Here is a 20,600-nt window from a genome sequence, read left to right as displayed (position 1 = left end):
ATTGTACAGTAAAATAAATAACTGAAAAAATTGACATAGGGTCCCCCCATATTATGATACCCAGCACAGATAAAGCCACAGCTACAGGCTGCAGCCCCCAGCCCTGCACTTATCTTGGCTGCGTATCAAAATAAGAGGCTTTGCAGATTTTTTTTTAATTATGTAAATAAATAATAAAAAAACGACTTCCGGTCCCCCCCACTTTTGATACCCAGCCAAGATAAAGCCCATTAGATGTGACAGTCCCGGAACTTTACCTGGCTCTTCCCGATTGCCCTGGTGCAGTGGCGGTCGGGGTAATAAGGGGTTAATGTAAGCTCACAGCTGCCACTAAGCCCTAGATTAGTGATGGGAGGCATCTATGAGATGGATGAAAGCCAGGCAGGTGGGGAGGTGCACTTACATTTTTTGCCCCGCCTGTGCTTGGTTTGCAGTGTCATTCTGTGTGACAAATTCAATTTAAAAAAAACCCACAAGTTCTCAGCAGGGATTTATAAATTCTTGCATAACAGCAGCAATTCTCATCATTAATGCTAAATCCAGTGTGAAGCAAGACCGCTCCTTCTCTACACAAGGTCTATTTACCTATAAAAGTATATTCACATCTGGAAATTTGGTAAATATCTGTTACATACATATGAATAGGAGTAAATATGCCAAATGTGAATATACACTAATAGACGCTCCTAGCAGCCATGTGATATCAGTATGTACAGACACATTAATTTTCATGAAATTAAGCTGGTTATACTTAATTGACTTGTTTTTGCCTCATCCATTACTATCCACTGAAGTCTCTATTCACACTTGCCTTACTATTCTGTGTGGTTTTATTTGATGTCTGTCCTTCAGAATAAGGTAGCACACTTTGGGAAAAATCACCAAAAACCTGACATATCCCAATATATGTCAGTGGAAAGCAAAACTGGAACATAATGTTTCCGTCCATTGGATCATAACAGATCTTGACCTTTTTGTGTGCCTAATGTTAGTGTGAATGTAATGATATCATTTTTCATGTTTTTATTTTTTACTTAAGCCAAGGCCTGTAATGACTGTACACAGATATTCTAGAAAATATGATTAGAAAATGCTGGAACGTGAACACAGAGCGGAGAGCACGGCTCATAGTGTCAAGTATCAGATGTGTATTATTTTAGGAAGGAGGAGGGAAATTGGACTTTTCAAATGTTTTAGATAAGGTAGTAGACATAACATTTTTAATAAGGATTATGCTGTGAGTGTGCCAAAGTAAATCTTCACAGTGAAACGCGTGCAAATCTTATTTCTTTTGTGGGATAGCTCAGAATTAAGATCCACTTGTTTTATTCAAAGGAGAATTGTATTGTTTTAAGTGTACAGTTTTTTGCCATGCCTTTTTTTATTGTCATTATAATAAATCAACCACATTTGTGTATTTAAAAAAAAACCCAAATCCAAAAAACCTTCTCAACAGGGCAGCATACGTATAGAGACAAAGGTGAGAAATCGTGATAGGTGGATTCGCAGATACCCAGGATCGGCGGGTCCAATCGGGTTTTAAAAAAATACACCGGTACCAGCCGGAAATTGATTCTGGATGTCAGTCCCCTTATAAGTCCATGGGGACCTGAATCTGGCGCTTTAAAATGGAAGTAGAAGGGACAAAGGTATTAGAGCAAAGTACATTATACTTACCAGTCTCCCGCACGACTGTATGGCTACTTCCAGGACCGCTAATTAATCTCATGCCTATGTACTGCTTCCCTCGCCCATCGATCATTCCAGTGTGTGTGATTGGTTGCAGTCAGATGACCGCGCTCCCACTCTTTGTGACAGCGTGTCTGACTGCAACGATTCACAGACCCTGTTTGTGTCCCTATCATGGTGTAAAAATAAATAAAAAAATTGGCGTAGAGTTTCTCCATATTATGATACCCAGCACAGATAAAGCATATGGTTACAGGCTGAAGCCCCCAGCTGTGTGCTTATCGTGGCCATGTATCAAAATATGAGGGATCGCATACAGCTTTTGTAATTATGGTCCTCTGAGGACCATTTAGTTGCGTTCAAAGCTGAGGTACCTTGGGAACCTCCAGCTATGACCTCAAATAAACTGAGTGACACCACCACTCATTGCTGCGACTCATTCATTCTCTGCCTGAAGCCCACAGCATGCGGTCATGTTCTATGCCTTTGCGCTGTGACTTCAGTATGTATGTAGCAGAGCTGGAATTGTTGTGGGACCTCGTGTGGATTATGTCGGAACTGACTGTTTTCGGGGTTGATAAAGGGGAGAAAGAGGAGTTTTCTTTGTATTTTATTTCAAATAAAGGGATTTTTTCTGTGTTTTATTTCTTTTCACTTACAGATTAGTAATTGGGGGGTCTCATAGACGCCTCCCATTACTAATCTGGGGCTTAGTGACATCTGTGAGTGGTCATTACCCCTTTATTACCCATATTGCCAGCACATTAGGGCAATCTCGGGATGAGCCTGGTAAAGTACTGGGACTGTCGTATGTAATGGATTCAATAATTCTGGGTGGCTGCAGGCTACTATTTTTAGGCTGGGGGGCCCAATTACCATGGGCCTCCCCAGCCTAGGAATACCAATCCCCAACTGTCGGCTTTTTCTTGGCTTGGTATCAAAGTTGGGGAGACCGCTTTCCAGTTTTTAAAATTATTTAAAGAATTAAAAAAAAAAAAACAAAACAAAAAAACATTGTATTCGATCAATCTTATTGATACACAGCCAGGCTAAGTGCATGGCTGGGGGCTGCAGCCTGTAGCCATCTGCTTTATCTGTGCTGGGTATCATAATATGGGGGGACCCTTCCATGGTTAGAGAAAGAAAGTAGGATCCAGATAGCGAAAGGAATGGAGTTCACGCGGACAGCGATGGGGATGTGGGATGGAGAGATAAAAAAGGGATCTCTCTCTCAGGAGCAGGGCCCACTTACCCCCGTATTCGGTAATAAGAAGTTCCCCCCAGGACTCCACTCCCATAGATTCGGGGGATTTACTCGGGCGGATGATACTCGTTTTTGTCACGTGCTCCAGGGACACACCCTACCAACTTATATTTCCATGCAGGCCACAGGGAAAGAGATTTCCTGGATGGAATATATGCAGTTGAAATCTTTCCTCTCGTACCAGGACAGGGAGAGAAGGATGAGGACACCCCCTACTCCTTTTGAGAAAATATTTTTACAGGGCTCATCACCTGGACATGGCATCTCACTCATTTATAAAATGCTGAACCAGAGAAATAGGGTGGATAAACCTCACTTTGTCTGTAGGTGGGGAGAGGAACTGGGAGAGGATATTCCAGAGGACGATTGGAGCAGAGCGTACCTGTGGACCCACAAGCTTTCCTTGGCGTGCGCCGCTCAAGAGAAAAGTTATAAAATTCTCACAAGGTGGTACCATTACCCGACTAAATTACATGCTATATTTCCCTCTGTGTCTGATGTGTGCTGGAGGTGTGGCACAGACACAGGTACAATGCTACACATATGGTGGAGCTGTACTAAGCTGCAACCCTTTTGGGACTCAGTGTTCTACCTGTACAAAAAGATGAGCGGAGGTGAAGTAGAAAAATCCCCCCAGGTTGCTCTTCTTTCTATGCTCCCAGGAGCTATTAAAACACAAAAAAGGGACATGTTGCGATTTTGCCTGGCGGCTGCCCGTATGATTATCCCACGATTTTGGAAACAGACTAGATGCCCTACGGTGCTGGATTGGTTGGAGGAAATGACAAACCTCCAGAGAATGGAGGAGCTGACAGCAGAACTAAATGGGAACACAGAAAAATTTACTACAGTTTGGAGACCATGGATTATGTTCATGGAGTCCCCAGAGTTTGTGGAGAGTTTGGCGAGCTTTTTGAACTGAGAAACGGTGGGGAGTCTCATTCCTCCCCCCCCCCCTTTTTTCTTTGCTTGTCTTGCTTTCCCCCCTCTCCACCCTTCTCTCTAATTTCCTCTTCTTTATGCTTGTATCTTTCCTCTTCTTTCTTTCATTTCTGAACATTAATCTGCATTTTTCTAGTTTCATTTTTTATATGAAAAGATTTATCAATAATTCATAAGACAATAGACACACAAGGAGAATGAGTATATTAGGATACGGGAAGTCAAAAGAAGTGGGAATTCTGACCTATAATTTATAAGTGGTTGTATGGTAATATCACAAAGATAATTTGAAGAATTCCAAGAAATTTAGTAATGTAACAATTTCTGGATGTTATCCCGGCATTGAGAAAATGATGTTTATGTATTGTAATTGCACAAATGATATGTTTGTATGTTGACAACAGTTTCATCAATAAAACAGATTTGAAATAATATGGGGGGACCCTACTCAAATTTTTGTAGTTATTTATTTTTACCCCACGATAGAGGCGCATACAGCATTTGTGATTCCAAACAGTCAGACACGCTGTCACACAGGGTGGGGATGTTGTCTGACTGCAACCGGGACTGCCGGTGTGCGGGGGAAGCAGTGCATATGAATGAAGGCTAATGAGTGGCCCTGGAAGTAGAGTTACAGCCACGCAGGAGACTGGAAAGTATTAAGTGTCAGCTTTTCCCTGTTTTTATTATTTTTTTTCTTTATCGTTCCTTTGGGAGACCCAGACCTTGGGTATTTAGCTTCTGCCTCCGGAGGACACACAAAGTACTACACTTAAAAGTGTAGCTCCTCCCTCTGAGCTTATACACCCCCTGGTGAGCCAGTCCCAGCCAGTTTATCGCTTTGTGTTCAGGAGGCATACATCCACACATGCATTCTCATGATTTTTTTCTTTGGAAGAGATTGAAGAAGTGCGGGTCCACGTCTGGACCCCCGGCATGTCCCTTCTCACCCCACTGTGTCGGCGGTGTTGTAAGGTTGATTTCCAAGGCTGGAGCCTTACATGCTGTGCTCCTTCACCATCCCTCCTGGGCTCTGGCTTGAAGTGGGAGCCAGCACGGTCTCCATGCCTGGCAGCAGACCGGTCTCCATCCACAGCCCCTTGAGGATTCTGCTGGACGGAGCACTCATCCCCAGGGACCTGGCCCTGCGTCTCAGCAGCTAAGTACCTGAGATGTTTGTGTTGGGGGTCCCTGTTCTTTATTGTATGGGGAGAGTATGCTGAATGTATTTATTTTTGCATTTCCGGCGGGTTCTCTAGCTTTCGCCCGAGAACCGCGCCGATGGTGCCTGCGCGTCGGCCTCGCCGCTTAAATTTAGCCCCCGGCTTTGCCGGAGGCCTAGTTTCTGTTAACTACCCTCGTATGTCACTCATGCAGAGGGACAGGCACGGCTCCTCCCGGCGGCCGTCCTGCACAGGGGAGGGACACTCCCCACTGCTGGGGCGTGTCTCCTCCCCTGCAGGTCTCTATGGCCCTCCAGTTCCCGCTCTCCTACAGGAACGCCCCCAAGTCCCGCCCTTTCTCTTCGCTCCGGCGGCCATTTTCTTAGGCAGAGTTCACTCTGCGCTGGGCCTTTCTGCACTCTGCATCCCTGCTGAGGTGCTGTGCATTGGGGGTCCGGGCTTCGGGATCTGGAGGGCACACAACACCGCTTCCAGCGGTCTGGTAAGCCACAGCCGGTCTCTGGTTGTGGACCTCTGTATATTCTCCCTGGGGTTCATTCTCTTGCAGAGCCCCCACTCCAGCAGCATGTCTCACACGAGGAGCAAGGCTCCAAAGCTTTATACTGTATGCGCTGCATGTAAGCTCCTGCTGCCTGAAACGAGCACCTATCCACATTGTGATGTCTGCTCTAACTTGGCGGTGCCACAGCCTGGAGTCTCACCCCCAGTGGTCTCTCCGGCTGCCTCTGCACCTGTGGCTGAACCCCCGGCCTGGGTAGAGTCCTTCTCTAGGTCTATATCCCAGTCATTTGCTGAGTCCATGGGACTTTTGTCCAGGACTTTGATGAATATGCATCAGCCCTCCTCACAGGGTGCCTGTAATGCTCTTGCTAAGGGTCCTTTAGGATCCCTATCCTCTGACCTCCGTCCATCGGAGCTCACAGAGGATTCATCATCAGGTCCCAGACCCCGTCCTCCTAAGAGAAGGCGCAGGGTTTCCTCCCCCTCCTCATCTCGCGGCTCTGATTCAAGAGCTGACTCGCAAGATGAGGAGGATGCCTTTACGGGGGGCTCGGAGGCTAACTCCATGTACCCCATCGATCTTTCCGAGGGTGACTCAGATCTTAGTGACTTGATTGCTTCTATTAATTCTGTACTGGATCTCAATCCGCCAGTATCAGAGGAGCAACCCTCTCTGGCAGAAAAGCACCAGTTTACCTCGCCTAAGAGAGTAAAGAGTGTGTTCTTTAACCACTCCAGTTTTCAGACCGCTGTGACCAAACCCAGGGCCTGTCCTGACAAACGCTTTCCAAAGCGTGGTTCTGATGACCGTTTTCCCTTTCCACCTGAGGTGGTCAAAGAGTGGTCTCACTCCCCAAAGGTAGACCCCCCGGTGTCTAGGCTCTCAGCCCGGACCATTGTGTCGGTGGCTGACGGCACCTCACTTAAGGATTCCACTGACCGTCAGATTGACCTTCTGGCCAAATCTGTGTATGAAGCGGCGGGGGCCGCGTTTTCCCCGACTTTTGCAGCAGTGTGGGCTCTCAAAGCCATCTCTGCTTCTCTAGAGGAGATGCATTCCCTCACCAAGGAATCTATGCCTGAGATGGTTGCCTTAACTTCTCAAGCTTCAGCTTTTTCATCTTATGCCATGTCTGCCATGCTAGAGGCTTCTCACCGCACTGCGGTGGCTTCGGCTAATTCCCTCGTTATCCGCAGGATCTTGTGGCTTCGAGAGTGGAAGGCAGATGCTTCTTCAAAGAAGTTCCTTGCTGGGCTCCCTTTTGCTGGTTCCCGGCTGTTCGGTGAACAGCTGGATGAAATTATTAAAGAAGCTACTGGCGGGAAGAGAACTTCCATGCCACAAACCAAGACCAGGAAACCCGCCCAGGGTAGGAATCAGTCGAGGTTTCGTTCCTTTCGTTCCTCCAACTGGTCGTCCTCTAAGCCCTCCGCCTCGTCCGCTAACTCAGCTAAGGACCAGAAATCCAACTGGCGCCCAAACGCGCGTCTGCAGAAGACCGCAGGAGGTTCTGCCACTAAGGCAGCCTCCTCGTGACTCTCTGCACGCTCCAGCAACGTCCTTAGTCGGTGGCAGGCTCTCCCACTTTGGCGACGCTTGGTTAAAACAAGTCTCCGATCAGTGGGTGAGAGATATCATATCTCACGGCTACAGGATAGAATTCTCTTCCAGCCCGCCAAACAGATTTTTTCTCTCAACTCCCCCTTGCTCCAAGGCCGCCGCCTTCTCACAGGCCGTGGCATCCTTGCAGGCAAACGGAGTAATTGTACCAGTTCCCGCTCGGGAACGGTTCAGAGGTTTTTACTCAAACCTCTTCCTAGTTCCCAAAAAGGATGGTACCTTCCGGCCCATCCTGGATCTCAAGCTTCTCAACAAGCATGTTCGGGTGCGGCATTTTCGCATGGAGTCTCTGCGATCAGTCATTGCCTCAATGACCCAAGGGGATTTCCTGGCGTCCATCGACATCAGAGATGCCTATCTACATGTGCCAATTGCAGTTTCACACCAGCGTTGGTTACGTTTTGCAATAGGAGAGGATCATTTCCAATTCGTAGCTCTCCCCTTCGGGTTAGCCACGGCCCCTCGGGTATTCACCAAGGTCATGGCAGCAGTGATTGTGGTTCTGCACCTCCAGGGGTTGGCAGTGCTCCCTTACCTGGACGACCTTCTAGTCAAGGCTCCATCCAGCGCAGACTGTCAGCGGAGTGTCTCGCTCACTCTCGCCACTCTAGCCCAATTCGGGTGGCTTGTCAATCTTCCCAAATCCGCTCTGACTCCGACCCAGAGTCTCACGTACCTAGGGATGCAGTTCGAGACTTTGCCGGCACTTGTGAAGTTGCCCTTAATCAAACAGCAGTCACTCCAGCTAGCGGTGCGCTCTCTGCTGAAGCCCCGCCGTTATACCCTCAGGCGTCTGATGCAGGTGCTGGGTCAAATGGTGGCGTCCATGGAGGCTGTTCCCTTTGCCCAGTTCCATCTGCGCCCCCTGCAGCTGGACATTCTCCGCTGTTGGGACAAGCGGCCTTCCTCCTTACACAGGTTAGTGGCTCTGTCGCCACAGACCAGGAGCTCTCTTCAGTGGTGGCTTCGGCCCCTCTCCCTGTCCCAAGGGCGCTCCTTCCTGGCCCCGTCCTGGGTGATTCTCACCACGGATGCCAGTCTATCCGGCTGGGGAGCGGTACGTCTCCACCACAGAGCGCAGGGCACTTGGACTCCGTCCGAGTCAGCCCTTTCAATCAATGTGCTGGAAACCATAGCCGTGCTTCTAGCTCTCCTAGCTTTTCACCACCTGTTGGCGGGCAGGCACATTCGAGTCCAGTCAGACAACGCGACAGCGGTTGCCTACATCAATCACCAAGGCGGGACACGCAGCCGCCTGGCAATGATGGAGGTACAACGCATCCTTCAATGGGCGGAGGACTCCAAGTCCACCATATCCGCAGTCCACATCCCAGGCGTGGAAAACTGGGAGGCAGATTATCTCAGCCGTCAAAGCGTGGACGGTGGCGAGTGGTCCCTGCACCCGGCAGTGTTTCAGTCAATCTGCCGCAAATGGGGCTCTCCGGACGTGGACCTAATGGCATCCCGTCACAACAACAAAGTTCCTGTTTACGTGGCTCGCTCCCACGATCCTCAGGCCTTCGCCGCGGACGCTCTGGTTCAAGACTGGTCCCAGTTTCATCTGTCCTACGTGTTTCCCCCTCTAGCTCTCTTGCCCAGAGTCCTGCGCAAGATCAGAATGGAGGGCCGTCGAGTCATCCTCATTGCACCGGACTGGCCCAGGCGAGCTTGGTATCCGGACCTTCTCCAACTGTCCGTAGAGATGCCGTGGCATCTCCCGGACCGTCCAGACCTACTCTCGCAAGGTCCGTTTTTCCGCCCGAATTCTGCGGCCCTCAAATTGACGGCGTGGCTCTTGAGTCCTGGATTTTGACGGCTTCTGGTATTCCTCCTGAAGTCATCTCCACTATGACTCGGGCCTGTAAGTCTTCCTCCGCTAAGATCTATCACTTGACTTGGAAAATTTTCCTGTCCTGGTGTCGCTCTACCGGCCATCCTCCTTGGCCATTCTTTTTGCCGACCCTTCTGTCTTTTCTACAGTCCGGTCTGCAGCTAGGACTGTCCCTCAACTCTCTCAAGGGACAAGTCTCAGCTCTGTCAGTTCTGTTCCAGCGGCGTCTCGTTCGGCTGACTCAGGTCCGCACCTTCATGCAAGGCGCGTCTCACATCATTCCGCCTTATCGGCGGCCCTTGGATCCCTGGGACCTTAACTTGGTCCTCACGGTATTGCAGAAACCCCCTTTTGAGCCTCTTAGGGAGGTTTCTTTGTATCGTCTTTCTCAGAAAGTGGCCTTTCTGCTTGCCATAACTTCTCTCAGGAGAGTCTCTGATTTGGCTGCGCTCTCCTCGGAGTCACCTTTTTTAGTTTTTCATCAAGACAAGGTGGTTCTCCGTCCGACTCCGGACTTTCTTCCTAAGGTGGTCTCTCCCTTCCACCTTAACCAGGACATTACCTTACCTTCCTTCTGTCCGGCCCCTGTTCATCGCTTTGAAAAAGCGCTGCATACTCTAGATCTGGTGCGTGCTCTCCGGATCTATGTGTCTCGCACCGCTGCGCTCAGGAGGTGCACCTCTCTTTTTGTGCTAACCACAGGTTGGCGCAAGGGCCTCTCTGCTTCTAAGCCGACCTTAGCCCATTGGATTAGATCGACCATTTCGGACGCCTACCAGAGTTCTCAGGTGCCTCCCCCGCCGGGGATCAAGGCACACTCGACCAGAGCTGTCGGTGCCTCTTGGGTTTTTAGGCACCAGGCTACGGCTCAACAAGTTTGTCAGGCTGCCACTTGGACTAGCCTGCATACCTTCTCGAAGTACTACCAAGTGCATGCTCATGCTTCGGCAGATGCGAGCTTGGGCAGACGCATCCTTCAGGCGCCTGTCGCCCATTTGTGAAGTTAGGTTCTGCCTACTTCTTAGTTTTTCTGTTTATTTCCCACCCAGGGACTGCTTTGGAACGTCCCAAGGTCTGGGTCTCCCAAAGGAACGATAAAGAAAAAGAGAATTTTGTTTACTTACCGTAAATTCTTTTTCTTATAGTTCCGTATTGGGAGACCCAGCACCCTCCCTGTTGCCTGTTGGCAATTTCTTGTTCCGCATGTTATCACTGGCTGTTGTCGTGGACAGAGTCTCCGGTTGTTCCGACTCTTGCTCTGTTCTACTTGTGGGTGGCTATTCTCCTTCAGCATTTGCACTAAACTGGCTGGGACTGGCTCACCAGGGGGTGTATAAGCTCAGAGGGAGGAGCTACACTTTTAAGTGTAGTACTTTGTGTGTCCTCCGGAGGCAGAAGCTAAACACCCAAGGTCTGGGTCTCCCAATACGGAACTATAAGAAAAAGAATTTACGGTAAGTAAACAAAATTCTCTTTTTTTTTTTTATTACACAAATTGCCAGATCTGGCTAGGTACCCGGAGTACCCTGAGAACTCCGGGCCCGGGGTGGGGTCGGAGCATGGGTAGTTTTGAACCTTCACTCATCACTAGTCAGAACATTTAGCAGAATCTGCAGGGGGGAAGTCTCACACATTGTTAGTACATACAGGAGAGCGGAAAACTTTTCAGGATTGTCAAGGACAGTAGTACAACGATAAAGTTGTGTTGATACATGGATTCCAGTGAACGGCATGACATGCCATATTTCCCGGCGTTCAGACACAGCACCTAGGCATCATCGTAACCTCATCAGTGCCACAGCAATTCCCATATTGTGCACCATTCACAGCCAGAGCCATAATCCACTGCAGGCACTTTTTGACAGTGTATTTTTTGATAAAGGTCGGTGAGACCGAAACGTCAAATTATTTTGTATACTTTACATAGTGCAACCCATTAAAGGGATCTTTTTGTTTCATCCTAAATGTTTGAGTGTCGGATTCTTTAATATGTGTTCAAATGAGAGACGTCTGAAAATTGAAGCAAATTGCAGTCTGCTTAAAGTGAACCTGTTGGGTGCAATATGCACCCGGCACTACGAGCAGTTCTGGGTGCATATTGCTAATCCCTGCCTAACAGTCCCTGTATATACTAGCATAGATAAAGGAATCTTTAGAAAAAGTATTAATAAAGATCGTTTCTTATATGCTAATGAGACCCACGACTAGTCGCAAGGGTGTGAGTTGCCCTGGCTATCCGGCTCACATAACATGCAAACACGCCCCTGTGGGTGTGATAACAAGCTAATGAATGTGCAGCGGTGCCGCACATACCTCAGTCTTGATGGCAGCCGGCGTAGGATGGATGCACACTGGGCATGATCCGGAGTCCCAGGGACTTTTGATCATTTGCACTAAATTGATGTTGGTTATAGGCTTCCCAGCTTCAGTGAGGTACAGTGCACATGTCCGTAAGTCATGGGGACTCCGGATCATGCACAGTGCGCATCCATCCTCCGCTGGCGGCCATCATGACTGAGGTATGTGTGGCATCGCTGCACAATCATTTGCATGTTATAGTAGTGTATACAGGGATTACTAATATGCACCCAGAACTGCCCGTGGTTCTGGGTGCATATTACACCTGGCAGGTTCTCTTTAACAGAACATCTGAAAATGGATTCCGGACCACCTATAGCATTTATGTCTGTGTAGCTGCTTGCCTAGACTCGAGCAGCATTTTCTCTCTTAGGAGAACAGGAATGTCCTCTACACAGAACACAAGACTCCTTTAACGTAATTAATGGGCTTCAATGTAAGAGCAAAAAGAATACAAGCCAAAAGTTGACATTTATGTTTACAATTTAAGCACATGATTTTTTTTTATTTTGTTTTTAGGAACTAAAGCTGCCATTCACATTTCTCAGCGGTCACATCCATGAGTTACGGATTCATGTACCATGGACCAAACTTGGGTCAGAGTCTGTGGTAATAACAATCAACACTATGGAGTGCATATTGAAATTAAAGGATGGAGCGCAGGTAAGCCTTTCAGCCTGTTTGCTTTTTTTTTTCCATTGTGAGCTTATAACTTGACCCATGTATTTTTTCACTATTATTCTGACTATAAAATGCACTTTTCTCAAGAAAAAAAAAAAAGTATGTCTTTATAGTCAGTCAGTTGTCCCAGTGATCAGGGACTGGAGTAAGATTTGTGGTGCACTGGACACCGCTGCTCGTTATGAATTTGACGAGCAGCGGTTGTCACTCTCCATCTCGCTGCCACTCTGCCCACTTGGTCGGAGCTGGGTGAAAATGGCATGAATTTTCCGAGCCTCGAACCTGAGGTTCGCTCATCTCTACAGCTGACACGTAGAATTCTACTTCAAAAATATTTTTTTTTTTTTTAGCAAAAAATGAGAAAAAACAAATGTACTTAGCTTTTCCCGGAGGCCTTTTTACGGTCTTTTTACATTTGTTTGAGTGATAGGGGAAAAGCATGGACATAAATATTTTTTATTAAATGTGCATTATGTTTGGAAATTGGTCTGAAAAAGCATTTGACAAAATCCGGTGGCATGATCTCCGCAGTGCCAGAGAGATTATTGTCTGAACATGACATAACTGGAAAGACATATGTGCGTGTTCAGCAGGTAATAAAAGATTTGGAAAACTGATGGATGCAGATTGTGTTCTGGATTGTCAGTGAGGTCAATTTCAGACGTTTCACGATGTTCCACGTTTAACATTTTTTTTTTTAAGTGATGCTGCCAAGATCTTATATCATAAATTGAGTCTGCAGTAAACGTGTACTTAAACTACAGTATAATCTATTACTGTCCTGCGCTCCAGCTCCTGTATTATGCAATAACCTGTATTCACGCCACACTTATATACATAAGATTTATCAATTAATATTTATTTCTCTGGCTCAGAACATCAGCTTACTACAAATGCCCTTGGATTGACCTACATTAAGCCTCATTCAGACATCTGTGAATCACATTCATGCTCTATCGGTGTTCTAGATCACGTACCTATTATAGTTTATGTAGCTTTTTTTTAATATATTATATATATATATATATATATATATATATTTGTTTGTGGACCATGTGGCCGTAAAAAAATTGTAATTACATGTCCGTTTTTTTTTTAACAATGCCATGGATGAAGGTTACCTATACAGATCTATGGGTCAGTGAAAATCATGAACAACACACGGATGACATCAGCGTGCAGTCCATCTGTACGTAATTAAACAAAAAAGCTACCAAAAAACAAATTAATTGTGACTTTAGGCGACCAAAACAAAACCACTAGAGAAGAAAATCCCACCACCAAAAACTATGATTTTTTTATTAGATGATATTGTAACCACAGCCATGATTCATCACAATAGTACTGGTTATATAAATGTCCGAAAAATAAGAAAGCAAGAATTATACATTGGATATCTGATAGGGACACAGTACATAGATGACATAAATTTCAGAATACTGAAAGGCTGAGTAAATACAAGAAAATATTCTGTGACCCTATAGTTCCTTAATGTGCACCCTACCTAGCCACGGAGGTTGGTACCCTAAGTTTAAAAACAGTGGCACCCCTGCTCACTGTCTTTAACTGAACCTCTAACAGTCCCTAGGAATATCCCTAATAATCACATGGACCAGTATAAATAGGACTCTTCACGTACATAATAAAAGAAAAAATCATAACAACCCCAAAGGGGATATTAAAGTGAACTTGTCAATTGCAATATGCACCCAGAACCATGAGCAGTTCTGGGTGCATGTTGCTAATCCTTTCCTAACCGTCCTAGCCTGTAGCACCATAAATAAAGGGATCTTTAGAAAAAGTATTAAAAGTATTTAAAAATCCATATGATATGCTAATGAGGCCAGCGACTAGACACAAGGGCATAAGTTCCCTTGGCTAGTCGGCCCTCATATCCTGTATGCATGCCCCTGTGGGCGTGCTAACATGTTAATGAATGCGCAGCATCAGAGGAGAGGATGGTCGTGCTCACCTCTTAGCTGCCATCGCGTCCAACGCTAGACGTAGGCATGGTCCTGGACTTTCGGTCATGCCCACTGCATGAGTTTGAAGCAGGGATGTGTACACCCGGCTTCTTAGTGCGCATGACCGAAAGTCCGGGATCATGTGCACTGAGCCGAAATCCAAGAGTTGGATGCAGAAAGGTGAGCACGACCATGCCGCTGATTCTGCGCATTCATTAGCATGTTAGCACGCCCACAGGGGCGTGCTTTCATGCTAAGTGGGCCGACTAGCCAAGGGAACTAATACCCTTGCAACTAGTCTCTGGCCTCATTAGCATATCATATGAGATCTTTAGAAATAGTTTTTCTAAAGATCTCTGTATCTATGCTATTATAGGCTTGGACAGTTAGGCACGGATTAGCAATATACACCCAGAACTGCTCGTGGTTCTGTGTGCATATTGCACCTGACAGGTTCCCTTTAATAAACTGATGATATAGCAAGAAAATAAATATACTATGTTATCAATTAGGGTGCCAACCTCCGCGGCTAGGTAGGGTCTACATTAGGAAATAATAGGGTCATAGAATATAATTATATTTACCCTGCCTTCCCTGTATGATGCAGTTTATGTACTTAATTTATGCCCCGAACGAGTATCCAAATTATAATTGTTGATTTCTCTTTTTTTGGACATCTTTGGAGATATTTCTCTGTAATCCATTTCTAATGTTGAGTAAGTTGGTGAATATATTGCTTTGTCCATCTTGTGTTACATCATTCCTTAAATGATCTTTGTTCTCCTGGAATAGAAAAATAAGATACCAAATAGTAAATAATAGTAAAAGAAATGTCATTGTTAAAATTATTCCAAGTTATTTAAATGAGCAAATCCCATTCGTGTTGTCTAGAGCAGCAATAAGTATAGTACTTAAGAATACCCACCATCTTGTTACATTCACAGAAAGCTATCCTAGAATATTAATAGGACAGGAGTCTGTGAGCATGTGCAGTAGGATCTCTGCTGCTGGTACCTTGAGGACCTATAGCACATATTGACATGTTTTTTTTTTTATAGATGACAACAGCCATTCAGCATTCAGAAAGACAGCAATCTTTTTACTTCTGCACCCCTTTTAGTTACAATTTTAGATCAGACATTGAGACAGAAGGGTGAGCAGCCTCTTCTTACCTATGCACACCTGGTATATCCAGTATTAGATCAGATAGACAAGGTGGACAGAGGTTTGAGCAGCTTCTTCTTACTTAAGCACTACTGGTATCTCCCACATTAGATTAGATAGGATGGACAGCAGTGTGAGCAGCCTCCTCTTACCTTAGTGCTTCTGCTATCTCCAATATTAAATCAAACAAAGACATGGTGAATAGTAGTGTGAGCATCATTTTCTTACTCCAGCATTCCTGGTATCTTCTGTATTAGATCAGGTAGACAGAGTGAACAACGGTGTGAGGAGCCTCTTTTTACTTCAGCATATCTGCTGTATTAACACAGACAGAGTGGACAGCAATGGGAGCAGCCTTCTTTTACCTCAGCACTTTTGATAACTCCAGTATTAGATCACATAGGGTGGACAGCAGTGTGAGTAGACTCTTCTTAATTCAGCATTCCTGGTATCTCAAGTGTTAGATTAGATAGACTGAGTGAACCGCAGTGTGAGCAGACTCTTTTTAGCTTGGCACCCCTGGTATTTCTAGCCTCCTCTTAGCTCAGCATGCCTGGTATCTCCAGTATTAGATCAGTGAGACTGGGTGGACAGCAGTGTGAGCAGCCTCCTCTTATCTTAGACCTCAAATTCACTCTTTTTGGACTCTGGGCATGCATTTGTTAAATTATTTGTTAATTAGCATGTGGAATGGCAACACTGGAGTGGGAAGCGGATTGTCATGGTAGGTATGGCTTGTTTTTTTTTTATCAGCATTGCTTTACTTAGTTAAATAAAGGGGTTAATCTGTTCCTGTGCAGAGTCGCTCACTTCCATAACAGAAGTGAGCAGAGCTGATGATGTTGAGACCTGTATTTACCAACTAGCAGCTATTGTGCTTGTGTTCTGTTTATTAGTATAGGGTATGTGCACAACACCAGATTATGGTGGTCTCATAATATCAGCACCGGACGTCTGATTGAGACCTTCAACAACCAGTAACAGATATATTTTATATAGTGTACAAATGGCAATTATTTATATTTTAATTGTTTTCTTGTATCTTATATGGAAGCCATATAACCTGCTGATTATTATATTACTAGAAGGTGGCCCGATTCTAACGCATCGGGTATTCTAGAATTTATTGTGTAGTTAATGTATGTATTTTGTTATATATATCGATGTTGTTGTGTGTAGTTGCCGGTGTTTGTGTAGGGCGCTGTAAATGTTCTGGGTCTTGTCTGGGTGGGGGGGTGTGAGAGCGGTGTTGTTTGTGTGTTGCGTTGTGTGTGTTGTGTTGTTTGTGGAGCGCTGTGTTTCTGCAGCATTTTGTGTGTGTTGTGTGTGTGTGTTGCGCGGTTTGTGTGGGTGTGGAGTGCGTGTGTGTGTTTTGGTTGGAGGTATGTTTTGTGCAGTGTGTGTGTTGCGCCGTATGTGCGTATATTTGTGTATGCCGCGGTGTTTGTGTGTTGGGTGTTGTGTGTGTGCGGCGTTGTCTGTGTGTGGGTGTCTGTGTAGGGTGGTGTGTTGTGCGGTGCGCGTGTGGCACTGTGTGTGTGTTTTGGGGGGAGGTGTGCACCCCCCATCGTGCTCCATCCCCCATGCTACGCACCCCCCATCGTGCTCCATCCCCCATGCTGCGCACCCCCCATCGTGCTCCATCCTCCATGCTGCGCACTCCCCATCGTGCTCCATCCCCCATGCTGCGCACTCCCCATCGTGCTCCATCCCCCATGCTGCGCACTCCCCATCGTGCTCCATCCCCCATACTGCGCACTCCCCATCGTGCTCCATCCCCCATGCTGCGCACTCCCCATCGTGCTCCATCCCCCATGCTGCGCACTCCCCATCGTGCTCCATCCCCCATGCTACGCACTCCCCATTGTGCTCCATCCCCCATGCTGCGCACTCCCCATCGTGCTCCATCCCCCATGCTACGCACTCCCCATCGTGCTCCATCCCCCATGCTGCGCACTCCCCATCGTGCTCCATCCCCCATGCTGCGCACTCCCCATCGTGCTCCATCCCCCATGCTGCGCACTCCCCATCGTGCTCCATCCCCCATGCTGCGCACCCCCCATCGTGCTCCATCCCCCATGCTGCGCACCCCCCATCGTGCTCCATCCCCCATGCTGCGCACCCCCCATGCTGCGCACCCCCATCGTGCTCCATCCCCCATGCTGCGCACTCCCCACCGTGCTCCATCCCCCATGCTGCTCACTCCCCATCGTGCTCCATCCCCCCATGCTGCGCACTCCCCATCGTGCTCCATCCCCCCATGATGCGCATTCCCCATCGTTCTCCATCTCCCATGCTGCGCACCCCCCATCGTGCTCCATCCCCCCATGCTGCGCACTTCCCATCGTGCTCCATCCCCCCATGATGCGCATTCCCCATCGTTCTCCATCTCCCATGCTGCGCACTCCCCATCGTGCTCCATCCCCCATGCTGCGCACTCCCCATCGTGCTCCATCCCCCATGCTGCGCACCCCCCATCGTGCTCCATCCCCCATGCTGCGCACCCCCCATCGTGCTCCATCCCCCATGCTGCGCACCCCCCATGCTGCGCACCCCCATCGTGCTCCATCCCCCATGCTGCGCACTCCCCACCGTGCTCCATCCCCCATGCTGCTCACTCCCCATCGTGCTCCATCCCCCCATGCTGCGCACTCCCCATCGTGCTCCATCCCCCCATGATGCGCATTCCCCATCGTTCTCCATCTCCCATGCTGCGGTGCTCCCATCGTGCTCCATCCCCCATGCTGCGCACTCCCCATCGTGCTCCACAGTCACACATCAGACAGTATACACGCACATTTGATCGCATACACTCACACCCCACTTCTCCCTGTGCCCTCCGGTGGGCGGTCACAGCAGCTGTGCTGCACGCCGTGCTCCTCTGCCGACACTCACAGATCCGATCGCATACACTCACACATCAGAACACACGCACACACCCGATCGCATACACGCACACACCCGATCGCATACACACACACGCACACACACACATCCGATTGCATACACGCACACACACACATCCGATCGCATACACGCACACACTCGATCGCATACACGCACACACACACCGACGATATCGCACATACCCGCTCACACACTTACAACATCCGGAGATACCACATGCTTCTGGCCATGTGATCCTCCGGCAGGTCCTGGAAAGTCACTGCACGCACAGTATCGCCGCCGAGAAGCAAGCGATATCACTGGATGTTGTTGTGTGTGGATGCGATCTGATGTGTGTGTGAGAGTGAGTGAGTGTGATCTGATGTGTGTGTGTCTGTTCTTATGTGTGTGCGTGTGTGTGTGTGTTCCGCCGCTGCAGGACCTTGTTGCGCTCACCTGCTCCCGGTCGGCGTCTGGTGAGTATGACTGCGGGGTCTTCTTTCTTCTGTCTTCTCTCTTCTGGGGGTGCCCGCTGCCTATAATGAAGTGTCTTGCAGTGTCTTTAACTCTTTCACCGCTGCATGACACTTCATTATTGACCGCAGCGTATGCGTACTGGGAGCCGGTGTACGCTGGAGCGGGCGATGCGTGCGGAGGGCCGGGGCGAGCGGCTAATCAATGCGGGGGGCGGGGCCAGACCGAGGCGAGCGGCCAATCCGTGGGGGGGGGGGGGGGCCAGGCCGAGCCCTGCAGCCAATCCGACAGTTGTCACTCTAACGACACTGTCACGGTGACACTGTCACAGTGACACAATTTTGGAGCAAGACAGACAGACAGACAGAATAAGGCAATTATATATATAGATAGGGTACAAATCTGTAATTGATCAGACCATGAGTTACTTTGATGTTATGAGTCTGCTGCTATTACGGTTGATCGCCTTTTTGACACCAAATGAGGAATTATGTGAGAAGACGATGATTTAGGCTAGGGTCACATTTTCGTTAAAATGTATCAGTCACAATCCGCGGCTATGGTAAACAACGGCATCCGTTTAGTGGATTCTGTTAATTCTGTTGTGTCCCATAGACTTGTATTAGTGGCGGATTGCGACTGATGACCTTGCGTTGCATCCGCTGCGCCGCGGTCAATCGTTTTTTGACTGACCGCCAGGCGGGAGCAACGCAGAATGTAACATTTTTTTCTGTCCGTCAAAATTAACGCGCCGCGCAGGGATCCGTCGCCATTCGTCAAGCTTGTAATGGATGTCTATGGTGCTGGATTCCGTCGTAATCCGTCTTACAACGGAATCCAGCGCTGGATTCCATCATGCTCTACTGAGCATGCCCAGCATGTTTGGCACTCCCACTGGGCTGTCCCAAACAAAAAACGGATCATGACTGATCCGTCAAAAAACGGACGCACAGCGGATTTAACGGACGCGACGGATCAGTTTTTTCACAGCATTCTGTGAAAGGAATCCTGTGAAAAACACATCCGTTGTGTCAGTTGACATCTAACAAACAATTGATCCGTTGCTGACGGACCTGACGGATTTAAAACAACGGCAATGTGAACCTAGCCTTAGGAGAGTTGCGTCAAAGTAGAGCAAAGTAGAATACAGCCCGTGTGTCCTTCCAAAACTTTAAGGCCCAGTCACACTCAACGACTTACCAGCGATCCTGACAACAATACTTCCTGATAAGGATCGCTGGTAAGTCGCTGGGAGGTCGCTGGTGAGATGTCACACAGTCACACATTACCAACGACGCAGTAACGCTACTGCGACCTGTATAACGATCTCTGCTGTCATTGGGACCCTGTCACACAGCGTCAAACATAGCGATGCGTCCTGCCCAGCAGGACATCGCCTTTGAAGAAAATGGTCCTGGACATTCAGCAACGACCGGCGATCTCACAGCACGGGCCAGGTTGTTGCTGGATGTCACACACAGCGATATCGCTAGCAAGAACGCTGTTGCATCACAAAAACCGTGACTCCGCAGCGATGTCGCTTAGCGAGACGTGGCCTTTTAGAATAAACTTTTGAAGTATTTGATGTGATGGAACTTACATAATAAGTTTGACTTTCTTGTGTATCCTCACATTTTCCTCAGGAAATTTTGATCATTTTCCAGCGCTCTCTCACCTTTTTGAAATTCTGAAATTTTCCTTTTAAACACGTTGTGCAGTTCCTGGAAATTGATTTTTATTTAAGATGTGTTTTATATGAAGTGTTCAGCTTAGTAGAAAGCTTTCCTTTCTGGTAGATCCTGCAATCAGAGCAGAAAAGAGACAGTTTCTATGCTGAATACAAAACATGGGAAAAGCGAGCTCAAAAGAATATAGAATCTATATTGTGGAAAGCAGCAGCATTTCCATCCCTTCATTTATATTCTAGCGAAAAGGAATGGAAATACGGCTGCCTTTTCCAATATAGAACATGAAAGCAGTATCGAGTGAATGCCACTCACAGATTCAGAAGGTTTAGGCTATGTGCCCACGCTGCGTTTTT

The 20,600-nt window shown here is 47.6% G+C and overlaps 1 protein-coding gene across 1 annotated transcript in view; it reads left to right on the top strand.

The window, feature by feature from the left end:
- Positions 1–20,600, top strand: part of VPS13B (vacuolar protein sorting 13 homolog B) — a 1,405,890-nt gene that overhangs the window by 18,718 nt on the left and 1,366,572 nt on the right. The window contains exon 3 of the mRNA XM_075353076.1: positions 11,910–12,053. Coding sequence (XP_075209191.1) covers positions 11,910–12,053 — 144 coding nt within the window. The remainder of the gene's footprint in view (positions 1–11,909; positions 12,054–20,600) is intronic.

This window comes from Anomaloglossus baeobatrachus, chromosome 6 (genome assembly GCF_048569485.1).
Source record: "Anomaloglossus baeobatrachus isolate aAnoBae1 chromosome 6, aAnoBae1.hap1, whole genome shotgun sequence".
Lineage (NCBI taxonomy): Eukaryota > Metazoa > Chordata > Amphibia > Anura > Aromobatidae > Anomaloglossus > Anomaloglossus baeobatrachus.
This window is presented reverse-complemented; position numbering and strand designations above follow the sequence as displayed.